Source organism: Phyllobates terribilis, unplaced genomic scaffold (genome assembly GCF_046119375.1).
Source record: "Phyllobates terribilis strain yellow unplaced genomic scaffold, ASM4611937v1 Scaffold_4__5_contigs__length_816908805, whole genome shotgun sequence".
In the NCBI taxonomy this organism is placed as follows: domain Eukaryota; kingdom Metazoa; phylum Chordata; class Amphibia; order Anura; family Dendrobatidae; genus Phyllobates; species Phyllobates terribilis.
Window position 1 is genome coordinate 236,268,312 of NW_027362764.1, and position 12,638 is coordinate 236,280,949.

The 12,638-nt window shown below is 42.3% G+C and overlaps 1 protein-coding gene across 4 annotated transcripts in view; it reads left to right on the forward strand.

Annotated features, from left to right (window-relative positions):
- The window catches only part of LARS2 (leucyl-tRNA synthetase 2, mitochondrial), a 278,140-nt gene extending 272,309 nt beyond the window's left edge, over positions 1 to 5,831 (forward strand). For 3 of the 4 annotated variants that reach the window (XM_073678171.1, XM_073678169.1, XM_073678170.1), the window contains exons 19-21: positions 3,453 to 3,564; positions 4,691 to 4,818; positions 4,921 to 5,831. In XM_073678171.1, the coding sequence (XP_073534272.1) occupies positions 3,453 to 3,564; positions 4,691 to 4,818; positions 4,921 to 5,100 (420 nt within the window). In that variant the 3' untranslated portion in view covers positions 5,101 to 5,831. The remainder of the gene's footprint in view (positions 1 to 3,452; positions 3,565 to 4,690; positions 4,819 to 4,920) is intronic. The other variant, XM_073678167.1, reaches the window with a different exon arrangement.
- The last annotated feature ends 6,807 nt before the right edge of the window (positions 5,832 to 12,638 follow it).

A 12,638-nucleotide genomic window follows, 5' to 3' on the forward strand; every position in this document is an offset into this window, starting at 1 on the left:
CGTTTGAGCCTATGGATTCAGCTACGCTTTACTTGCTTACCTGGAAGGTGGCCTTCCTGGTGGCGGTCACCTCCTTGAGAAGGGTTTCTGAGTTGGCAGCACTGTCTTGCTCGCCCCCTTTTCTGGAGTTCCACCCGGATCGCGTGGTGCTTCGTACCCGTGGCGATTTTCTGCCTAAAGTGGTGTCGCATTTCCACGTCAATAAGGACATCGTGTTGCCCTCCCTCTGTCCGAATCCGAAAAGTCCAAAGGAGCGAGCCTTGCACTCGTTGGATTTGGTGCAGGCTTTGAAGTTCTATATTTCAATCACGCAAGGGTTTCGGAAGTCGGACTCTCTTTTTGTGATTCCTGCTGGTCGTCGGCGTGGTCAGCGGGCCTCCAAGGACACTATAGCTCGGTGGATACGTTTGGCTATCCTGGAAGCGTACCGGCTCAAGGGCGAGCCTTGTCCGGTTAAGGTTCGAGCTCATTCCACGAGAGCTGTTGGTTCGTCGTGGGCTTTTCATCAGGGGGCCTCGGCAGCGCAGCTCTGCCGGGCGGCTACCTGGCACTCCGTTCACACCTTTACAAAATTTTATAAAGTGGACGTGAGTGCTTCCGCCGATGCGGCCTTGGGACGCAGGGTCCTGCAGGCGGCGGTGGTTTAGGTTTTCTCTTTATCTAGCTTTGGCGCTTGTTGCACGCTTGACTATGTTGTTGGGGTGTTGGCGATTCTGCCACTGTTTCCCACCCTTGAGTTCTGGACTGCTTTGTGACGTTCCACTAGTAATGAATCTGTGTCTCCCTTCCTTCCCTTCTGCTGCTGAAAGACGGATTTTGGTAAGACCTTACCTGTAAAATCCTTTTCAGCGAAGGAAGGAAGGGAGGCACAGCACCCTCCCATGGCAGAAGTGCATTATTGTTTTCCAGATGCGGCCCGACTCCTCTCTGATGGCGGTCATCTGGGCGGGGTCGGCGCGCTAGGGCTCTGTTCCAGCATTGCCAGCTCATCGCAGTTGTCAGGTCCAGTGAGTAGTGCCTAGGACTGTGTGTGTTTTCTGTTATATGCATAACCTGTTCTCTTGCATTTCTGAGTTTTCGGAAGGGGTTGGGTTGTTCCGCTTGTGTTGTCTGCTCTTCCTTAGCTTGTGTACAGACTGAAGAACATGGGAGTAGGAGGAGCCTAAGCTGGAGGGGCCGGTCGTCACTTTTTCTAATCTGAGGTGAACTATCCTGTGGGGCTCCGCCTACCCACTAGTAATGACTGTGTCTCCCTTCCTTCCTTCGCTGGAAAGGATTTCACAGGTAAGGTCTTACCAAAATCCGTCTTACCTTATCACTCCTAAACACTTTTTGCATAATAATTTGGAACACAGTGTAGATCGCTGTGTGATACGGCTGGTCGGAATAGAAGTCATGTGAGTGAGAAGAGGACCAGAGCAACGTTGGAAACCGGGGAAGATGGCGATCGCTAAGTATTAGTACAATAAAATTCTATGTAGAGGAAAGGGGGAGGAGCTCTGCCGCTAGCTCCTACCTCCTCTCCCTTTCTTCCCTCTCCATAGAATCTTTCAAGCACCAACTGTCATCTCCTATCTCAGTAATGGGAAAGTCTGTCTTCATTGAATGCAGACTTTATGCGAGAATTAAGAATGATCAGTCCTGATAACTCATTGGCGCCCTGATATTGCATCATGGGGCACCGATGGGAGTTAGTATCTGCCGCCTATGGAGAGAGCCTCGCTTCTGAGCTCCCTCCCCTCGCAATAATCCCCGCAGTCATGTATTACTATGTGATAATTGTGTTAAAGGGTTAAGTACAATTTACTCATTTTTCAATGTAAAAAACAATCTGAAGATTTTTCTTGTGAGAAAATGTCAGACCTCATGAAGGTAATATGAAAATCCAGTTATTTCTAAGACTAACTTTTTTCTAGGAAACAAGCAAGCAGGTATCAGATCAGCATTGTATACTGTACAATAATCCTCGATAATGTGACATTACAAATGATACAAGGTGACCCACAGGGGTTCAGCATAACTCCCATCATCTGTGACATGACGAGATCAAGCCTCAATCTTATTGTTCTGCATAACAGAGAGCGAACATTGCCTGTGGGTTGTCTAATTTGTATGCAGCCTCTGATTTCTTATGGATCAGGCTGAGATCTGAACAGGATGTTAGTGATGAAGCTTCTTTATTAGAAACTGTGGCTGTAGTTTGGCAGTTCTTCGCACATATTGTACATAACGCCAATGATTAGGTGGCATTTATCTCATTTCAGAAGGTCCATATCACACATTATTTATTAGATCTTTTACAGCACCCTGTGTCCTCACCGTTCATTTCCTGACCCATCTCAGACAACATCAAGCCAAGCTTGATTTGTATTTTCTAGCAAACTATAATTACTGTACTTTTCAGAAGAATAGAAGTAAAAACACTGGAAATATAAATGTAATGTGCTATAAAAAGTGTGAAGAAAAGGAAATAACAATAGGGAAGTGTGGAATTGAGAAATTAAATTTTAGAAATCGTGGCATTATATTACTGAGGATTTAACTACTCCAAACATTCAGTGTTCTCAAGTTGACTTTTGAGCAGCTCAGAGCTAGGCAGTTTCCTTACTTGTTGCTTGAGGATGCGGTGCTCCACTGTGTGTGACAGTTCTTGTGTGTAGCTTTAAATCCTGTTAGGACACATCAATTCTGGGGGAGTGTGATTCTGCAGGAGTGGTAGGACCTCTATCAGGGAGGGAGGTGAGCAGATAGCCACTGTATAGAAATCATTGGGCTGGAAAGAAGTGACTGGGATGTTAAGAGTTGACTCCTGTCCAGGATTGTAACTGCTGTGCACACATGGCCAGGCTCTAGTGGCTAGGCTCCATGGAATCAAACAGAGCACTATAAAAGCTCACACTGCTGGAGAATGACATCAGATAGAAAAAGCAAGTCAATTGCACACTTGTTTATTTTCATGCTGTATAGCTAACTAAAACAATTTAATTACATAGGAATACCCATATAAGTCTTGTTTTAGTCCAGTTTCTCATGGCGGTAATATGGCTTCATTCTAATGTCACTGTTATGATCACAAAAGCTATAATCTAACTTAATCTAAGAGATATTTGATCAGTAAATTGGTTCCAAGAACCATGATGTCTTATATTGAATTTTAAAATGTGGCCAGATTATGCCCATGGGAAACTGTCCTTAGTCCGATCTTCTGTTCTTAAGATCCAGTATAATCTGTGCATTCTAAGTACACTAATTACATGCATAATATTGTGCCAGGATGGACCCTCCAATTTACAAGCAGTAATGATGTGGGAAGGAGAATCTGTACATGTATTGCATCTATATGTCTAATATCATGTATCTATGTGTCTTCAAGAAGTAATGAATGGAAAGATTTGTCGGCAAAGTAGTCTTTAAACACGTGACTAATAAGACACCTCTGTCATTTCTCTCAGCAATCATCGCCTCGAGTTGTTCAGCACAGCAGAGAGTTTGAAGATGCATTAGCGAGCCTCATCATTATGATTTCACCCATGGCCCCACATTTGGCGTCAGAGTTGTGGAAAGGTAAATCCTGGAAATACCATTAAGTACATATTCTGAGCATAATATAGATTGCAATCTTGAATATTGTAATCAAGAATAGACATTTTTATTTAAAGCACCACTACAGTTTTTTATATTTCACCGCTGGAGTGGTGTCACTAATGTCTGTTCCCTGCCCCAAGTAAAACACTTAGCAGCTGCAGTCTTCTGCTCCTCCCTTCGCCACTCCTTTTCCATTCCGCCATCTTGTAACCGCAGATCCTGACTGACCAGAAGTCAGAGGTAACGGTCACAAGCTCTAAATGTAAGTCTACAAGAGACTCTCATAGACTTACATTGAGAAGTGACTTCCTGTCCGCCCAGCAAACACTGGAGTGATCCGGCAGGTCACAGCTAGCAGATGACAACCAGAGCGGCCCCGAGATCAGCAGAAGATGGCAGCTGGTAAGTATGCTACTTCATCCAAGGAATCGACATTAGTGATACCACTCCGGCCGTGAAATTAAAGAAAAAAAATCACCTGAGTGATGCTTTTAACGGGTTGTCCACTTTTGGGGGCTTTTTTTTCACTTAAATACATGTATGTGTCTGAAAAATCATTTTTTGCAATTGGGTTTCAATAAAAATGTTGCACCGTTCGGCTTTTACAGGTTTTCTTTCTTTGGACATTCAACTTTAATCTGATTATAAATCAGCTGAGAGAAGCTCAGAAAAAGACAGATCTAAGAGCTATAGATTCCATATCAGACCTTCACAGTGGGATGATTGACAGCTTCTCAGTTAACTCATTCTGCAGCCAGTTAATTTTTTAATGAAACACAATTTTGCAATTGCAAAAATTATGTTTAGCCCAAAATATGTGCATTTAAATAAGAAAAAAAAGTTCCAAAACGTGACTAACCCCTTTAATGCAATATACTAATGGTGGTATGGCTGCTATTTCAGCTGATATCTCCCTGCCATACAAATCTCAAACCTTAAATAACATTTGTTTTTGCTTTTTTGGGGTGGGTAGTTCAGGTTATAGCCCAGCATTTCTCTCATGTATCAGTAATACAGTGTAGGAATGGTGTAAAGCCTATGTTTGCCTGTTCATTGATCTCCTAATCACAGTATACTATATATAATCAGTCTTTTTGTTTTATAGGTATGGGGCATGTGGCTCATAAACTGTGCCCTCAGTATAACTGGAGCAAAGATGTCCTTTTGCAGACTTGGCCCACAATTGACCCTGAATATCTAAGCCAACCTGACACAGTAGAAGTTTCCGTCTTGGTAAGTCCTCCAGCACGATACAGGGACGATGCCCCTGACCCATATATGACCTATATTTTTATCTTTTTTGTTGTATTTTTATACATACATTATGTTTTGCAGATCAATAACAAAAAGTGTGGCTCAGTCAGCGTGCCATTCATGGTATCCCACGATGCTGGGAAGGTGCAAGACCTTGTTATGCAGAGTGATCTTGGCTCAAACTGTCTTAAGGGCCGGACTATCAAGCGGGTGATTCTCTCTCCACGGACGGCTCTTGTTAACTTCCTTGTGCAGGAATGAAGATTTCCGAGACACTCCAGCGCAGCAGACACACTGTGAATGTGAGCGTGGGGTTTGCACTGATCCAGCGTTATCTTTGGCATTATGTGGCCATGTTTATACACAAGGATTTCCTGAGACATGTTTCATCTGCTGAATAAGACAATCTTTTCAAATCTCATTATCACAGAACTAGCAATCCACAATGATAGACAGTAAAGTTGTACATTTTAATTTAAAAGTACAAGGACTCATTTATTTTGTTTTTAATGATTATTAATAAGGATGAGTGAGCATGCTCGGATATGGAGTTATCCAAACGTGCTCGGGTTTGGATAGAGGAGCCGGCGTGCTTGAGTAGCAGCTGCCTCATGTATCATGGCTGATATACTGCCGCTAACATGTCCCTATACACGGACATTCTCCGCATGTGTAGCGGCTGTCTATCAGCCACGATACATGCGGATGCGGCTACCCAACCATTTGACTCAAGCACGCTGGCTCCTCTATCCAAACGCAAGCACGCTTGGATAACTCCATATTCGAGCATCCTCATCACTCATCTCTAATTATTAACTATTCGTATTTCCATATGATTGTATGTGAGAACAAAACCACTGGAAAAATGAGCTGTAATATTGACCGATAATTACATGTAAGCACACATGAGGCGATAGCTGCATTTTGTTATTGTCTGTGCATCATGTGAAGAACCTTCTGAACTTTTTTCTATGATGTCATTCAATGCAAAGTAAAATAAATAGATGATAATAATAAAATAATACTTCAGTGTGTTTGCAGACAAAATGAAGAATAAGTTTGTACATTACAAGGCACTTTCCCATCTGCAATAAGCGTACCCCAAAGACTTTATCCTGCAGCCTCATGGGGTAAGCACCATGGATGAAATATGTCACCATTACTCATTAGACAGCGCAGTTAAGCTCAGCAACAACAGAAAGAAAGTGGTATTCCCAAGGGTTGGAAACCTACCAGAGACCAGGCGTGGGTGGCTTGGATTCGTCTGAGTGAGCTAGCAAAGAATATGAGAGATGCATTTGGAAAAATAGAGTGGTTTGCTGGGCGCTGTTATGACGTTGTAAGGTCAGAGCCGTAGCGGCTGCAGACACCACAATTAGCATAGTAAAGCAAAGACCCGTTTGCTACCAGAGAGTAATGGAGAAATGGTGATGGAGGGGTCTTGCTTTAAGAGGACTGGCAGTATAAAGAGGCGCCTAATGCAGGAAGCACCCTCCACCAACAGTGGCAACAGGTACCATGAGGGGCTTGATCCCCTTAGTCTAGACACTTTCCACCCCAACATGGTGGACTGGTCTGGGATTTCTATAAGGGGGACTAGCCTTATATATGTATAACAGATGTCTGATTGGAGTCTATATTTTTATTAAGGAGGTATTGTGTGGTCAATATCCATTTGGTGCCAAATGAAGGAATACAGACAGTTTGTGCTATTGATAGTTCAAGTGCCATCAGTTAAAAGGTGTCCTATATAAATCGGTGGAAAAAATATTACACGACGTTCTCTGCATCGCAATTATTCCTCTTCAGTTCCGAAGGCAAAACATGAGTAAAGAAAAGCGCTGTTAACATATTTGTTATTTTGGCTGCACACTGCACTATTCTTTCTGTCAATTCTGAAGGAACATCCAACAGAGGCAGTATGAGAATAGCTTTATTTTGTTATCATTTATGACTAATTGCTTCTTTGGGGTACCATAACACTAGAGGGCACTTGGCTTGAAAATTTGAAAAACACTGGTTTAGAACAATGTGCAGTGATTTCAAGAAGCCAAACCTCTTGGAGGACAGCTATGGATACTGCATGCATTTACTTATATTACTAGTAGGGATGAGTGAGCATGCTCAGATTAGGAGTCATACGAGCGTGCTCGGGTTCGGATAGAGGAGCCGGCATGCTCTGGTATCTACGGCCGCATGTATTATGGCTCATACACCGCTGCTAAACATGCGGAGAATGCCTGTGTATCGGACTGTGACTTTTGAAGATCAGAATATAAGTATAGGATTATGAGCTGGACAAATGTAATGGCACTATCCATGGCTTTATTCACAAGTTTGAAAGTTATCCCCTTTCCATTTGATAGGGTATCTGGTGGATGGAACCCCCACCGATCCCGAGAACTGGGCTCTGAAGAGCCTTGTGTGACTAGAGCAAAGGTCATTCATGCTCTCTTTCTCTGCATTTATTGTTATGAGAGTGCCAAAGATCAACTGAGTACTATGCTTGACTATCTTCGGTGGTCCCATTAAGAATAAATGGAGGACTTTGCACATGATAGACCACCACTTTATTTACACGGGGCTCTTCAGAGCTCCAGATCTCGGAATTTGAGAGGGTACCCATCAGCTGGATCTCAGCAATTGGGTAGTTACTCCCTGTCCCATGGATAGGAAATAATATTCAAGCTTGAGAAAGCCCCTTTAAAGTTTTACTTGACTGGTCCCATTTTTGGGATCCCGTTTGTTGGCTATTAGGCCAATGAAGCCTATCAAGCAGATCTGGAGCCCTCTCAGTATAAGTGTAGAATTGGGCTTAAAGGGAATCTGTCACCCCCTGGGACATTTTTAAGCTATTAATATGGGCATACAGGTGATAAAATTGTTCAAATAGTCATTCCTGTATGCTTCATAGTTGCGGTCTTGTTGTTGAGAAATCATCTGTTAATGTTAATGAGTTCTTCCTCCTCTGGTGTTCATTTGCATACCATCCCCCTCCCATCAGCGTCACAGTGTCCTGTGATGTGTACTGGGGGCCCCAGAGTCCTGCGCCTGAACCCTGCAATAGCGCAATTATGCGTACCTTTTCTGTCCTTCTATGGCATTGGCTTCATTGTTCTTTTGCAAAGGCACCGGCAAGTCACTGCTACTCCAAAAGGGTAAATCAAATCAGCTGTTTGACAAGGCTACTCATATACAGTCATGGCCAAAAGTGTTGGCACTTTTGAAATTGTTCCAGAAAATGAAGTATTTCTCCCAGAAAATTATTGCAAATACACATGTTTTGTTATACACATGTTTTTCCTTTTTGTGTATTGGAACTACACAAAAAAAGGCAAATTGGACATAATTTCACACAAAACCCCAAAAATGGACAGGACAAAATTGTTGGCACCTTTCGAAAATTGTGAGTAAACAACTTTGTTTCAAGCATGTGATGCTCTTTCAAACTCACCTGTGGCAAGTAACTGGTGTGGCCAATATGAAAATCACATATGAAACTAGATAAAAAAGGGATAAGTTGACTCAGTCTTTGCATTATGTGTCTGTGTGTACCACACTAAGCATGGAGAACAGAAAGAGGAGAAGAAAACTGTCTGAGGACTTGAGAATCAAAATTGTTCAATATCAACAATCTCAAGGTTACAAGTCCATCTCCAGAGATCTTAATGTTTCCTTGTTCACAGTGTGCAACATAATCAAGACGTTTACAACCCATGGCACTGTAGCTAATCTCCCCGATCATGGAGGGCAGAGAAAAACTGATGAAACCTGCTAACATGCACGCGGCAAAAAAGCCCTACCTCTTCTCCACCCACGTCTCTTTTCCCCCTCCACATGCCTACTGTAGTGTTTGTAGTTGTTCAGTGAATCTTTGCACTCATCGAAAAACAATGGCAGATATGAGGCATAAAAGTCATATTATACAGACCTGAGATACTGCGTAAAATGGTCAGTGGAGGAAGAAATCATCGGTACACCCTTTGTACCCTAAGTACAAAGCCTAGTTTGCCGTGTTGCCTTATTTTAATATACCTCTAAAGGCGGGAGCTACCCAGCAATTTTGGCTGCACTCCTGTCGCGCAGCCAAAGTTCACAATGTGTCGCTGCTACATCTCAACGCAGAACAAGTGAATAGGGTCGCATTGTAACCCTGAGCAAACAGTGACTGCGACAAGCAAGTCGCACAAAATGTGTCTAGGTTGAATTTATTACGACTTGCTTGTCATGGGCGCAGTACCCTTGGGGTCTCATTGCAACCTTTTTCACCGTATTGCACTGTGATGCCTCAGCAACACAGAATGGACTTTGACCTTGCAACAGGTGTTGCTCCCAAAGTCGTTGTGTAGCCCCAGGCAAAAACTTACCAAGTTTTAGTTACTTTCAGTTCCCTATTTAGTGTTCACTGAGAAGTGAGGAGAGGTAGTCTATATTTTCACAAGGGTCTCTTATAGAGCATGAACAGATCATCTTCTAATGTTATCTATATAATTATTATCTATCTCACACCAGAGATTCATTAACAGAAGCACTGATAAGTTTTTTCAATATAAAATTGTAAATTATTTTGGGTGTGGTGTCTACAGAAAGGCTTAAGAATCATGAGTGATCATAGTATTGATGCTTAGAGCACTGGGATTGCACCCAGAAGACTGATCAGATCTGGGAGCAGAACGCAGGACTTCTTTATATGCGAGAATCTCACAGCAGTCCATAGAGCAGCTGAGTGTCCAAATGGAGCTCTGTGCTCAGGTATGGCAGTGATTTAATCTGAAGCGACTGAATTGAACTGATTTATTGTGTTTTTTAGTCACTTTTGCCTCAAATCAACAAATTACAAAACAGGCCAGATGTTTGCTCATCTCTAGTAGCTTTAAAGTACACCTGTCAGCAGGATTGTGCTCAGTAAACCACATACACTGTCAGGTGGGTGACATTACACTGATAGAATTATACCTTGGTTGATGAAATGGTCCTGTGGTTCTTGTGTAATCTTTACTTTCAGTTTGGAAATAATGATATGCTCGTGCTCCGAGGCTGCCTGTGGGGGGCGCTCTATCTGGTGCTCTGCTTGCATATTCATCTATATGCTCTTATGACAGCTCACTGTGGCTTCACTTATCTGCCTCCTATTTTACATAATGCATCTGGTAGTGCGAGGCTAGGTAAAATAGGAGGCAGGTCATAAGAGCCTACAGATGAATACATAAGCACAGCACCAGATAGAGCGCCCTCCACAGGCCATCCCGGAGCACGAGCATATCATTATCTCCAAACTGAAAGTAAAGATTACACAAGAACCACAAAACGGATTTCATCAACCAGTGTATCATTTTAATCAGTGTAATGTTGCCCACCTGACAGTGTATGTAGTTTACTGAGCACAATCCTGCTGACAGGTGCGCTTTAACATCCCTTTCTACACAATATTGTTATTTGATCTACTATATATGCATTTCCATGTGCATTTTGCAGCTGAGCTAGCGAGGAAGGAATCTGCTTGTAAGGATCTACAAAGAACCTGTAATCAGGATTTACTCCTATAATGCATTTTCAGTGCTGTAGCAGCCTCTTACTAATTCTGCAATTATCCCTTTGGCATAGTCAAATATTGGTTATAGAATTGAAAGTGTTCCAGCCCGCACCATATATAAATTACCTTGACTAGTGTGAGAGGTGGCTGCTCATCCAAGAACAGAAAAGCCAAATACACTGTGTATAATTGACATCAAAGTAAGTGTCCTGCTTTCAAAATCTTGCTCATGCTGAGATGTCATTTACCCTGCTGTGGGCATGATACCAGTGGATGCAGCTTGACTTTTCCTGGATGATTCGCCACCTTCCTACTAGGTAAGGTAATTTCAATATACTGCTCAACAAAATTAAACTTTGTTCTTGAACTAATTGCTATGCTAAGGGGAGAATTGGAAACTTTACCAGGAGGCTGATACAGCACTGTTAATACATTATAGGGGTAAATCCTTGTTACAGGTTCTCTTTATTCTGTTAGATAAAGAGATGGCTGGTTCCAAGGCAGGGGTGGGGAACCTGTCCTTTTCTCCAGCCCCCGCAATTCCCCCATACATTGCAGGCATGTGCACTACTGATGCAGTGGAGGATTACATCCTGGCTTGCCAGTGTTAGGACATTAATGGTGGACAAAGATAGCATGCTCTGCACTATCATCCTACTGACGAATTTAGCACTTGCAGTGTCTCCTATATGTGCACCAGCCCTAGCGTCTCTTGTGATGTATATGCTCCAGCCCCAGCGGCTTCTATGTGACGACTATGCACCAGCCCTAGTGACCCTTGTGATGTACAGTTAGGTCCATATATATTTGGACAGAGACAACATTTTTCTAATTTTGGTTCTAGACATTACCACAATGAATTTTAAACAAAACAATTCATATGCAGTTGAAGTTCAGACTTTCAGCTTTAATTTGAGGGTATCCACATTAAAATTGGATGAAGGGTTTAGGAATTTCAGCTCCTTAACATGTGCCACCCTGTTTTTAAAGGGACCAAAAGTAATTGGACAGATTAAATAATTGTAAATAAAATGTTCATTTCTAGTACTTGGTTGAAAACCCTTTGTTGGCAATGACTGCCTGAAGTCTTGAACTCATAGACATCACCAGACGCTGTGTTTCCTCATTTTTGATGCTCTGCCAGGCCTTCACTGCGGTGGTTTTCAGTTGCTGTTTGTTTGTGGGCCTTTCTGTCTGAAGTTTAGTCTTTAACAAGTGAAATGCATGCTCAATTGGGTTGAGATCAGGTGACTGACTTGGCCATTCAAGAATATTCCACTACTTAGCTTTAACCCCTTTGCAACCTTGGGTTTTGTCGTTTTTGCTTTTTCGTTTTTTGCTCCCCTTGTTCCCAGAGCCATAGCGTCTTTATTTTTTGGACAATATGGCCGTGTGAGGGCTTTTTTTTTGCGGGACAAGTTGTACTTTTCAACGCCATTACTAGTTTTACCATATTGTGTACGGGAAAACGGGAAAAAAATTCCAAGTGCGGTAAAATTGCAAAAAAAGTGCAATACCACAGATGTTTTTTATTTTTCTTTTTTACCACGTTCACTGAATGCTAAAACTGACCTGCCATTCTTATTCTCCAGGTCATTACGAGTTCGTAGGCACCAAACATGTATAGGTTATTTTATATTTAAGTGGTGAAAAAAAATTCCAAAATTTGGTGAAAAAAAAATAGCGCCATTTTCCGAGACCTGTAGCGTCTCCATTTTTCGTGATCCGGGGCTGGGTGAGGGCTTATTTTTTGTGCGCCGGGCTGACGTTTTTATTGATAACATTTTGGGGTAGATCCGATGTTTTGATCGCCCGTTATTGCATTTTGTTGCAATTTTGCGGCGACCAAAAAACGTAATTCTGGGGTTTAGAATTTTTTTCTCGTCACACCGTTTACCGATCGGATTAATTCTTTTTTTATATTGATAGATGGGGCGATTCTGAACGCGGCGATACCAAATATGTGTATGTGGGTTGTTTTTTTTTATATTTTATTTTGAATGGGGCGAAAGGGGGGGGATTTAAACTTTTATATATATATATATATTTTTATATTTTTAAAAACATTTTTTTTTCACTTACTGCATGCTTCAATAGTCTCTATAGGAGACTAGAAGCAGCAGTTGTCTGATCGTCTCTGCTACATACAGGGGATCAGCAGATCCCCTGCATATAGCAGAAATGGTCCTGTGCTATGAGCGCCGACCACTAGGTGGCGCTCATAGCGACGAGATCATGACAACCACAGGCGTCTGCTGCAGACCCT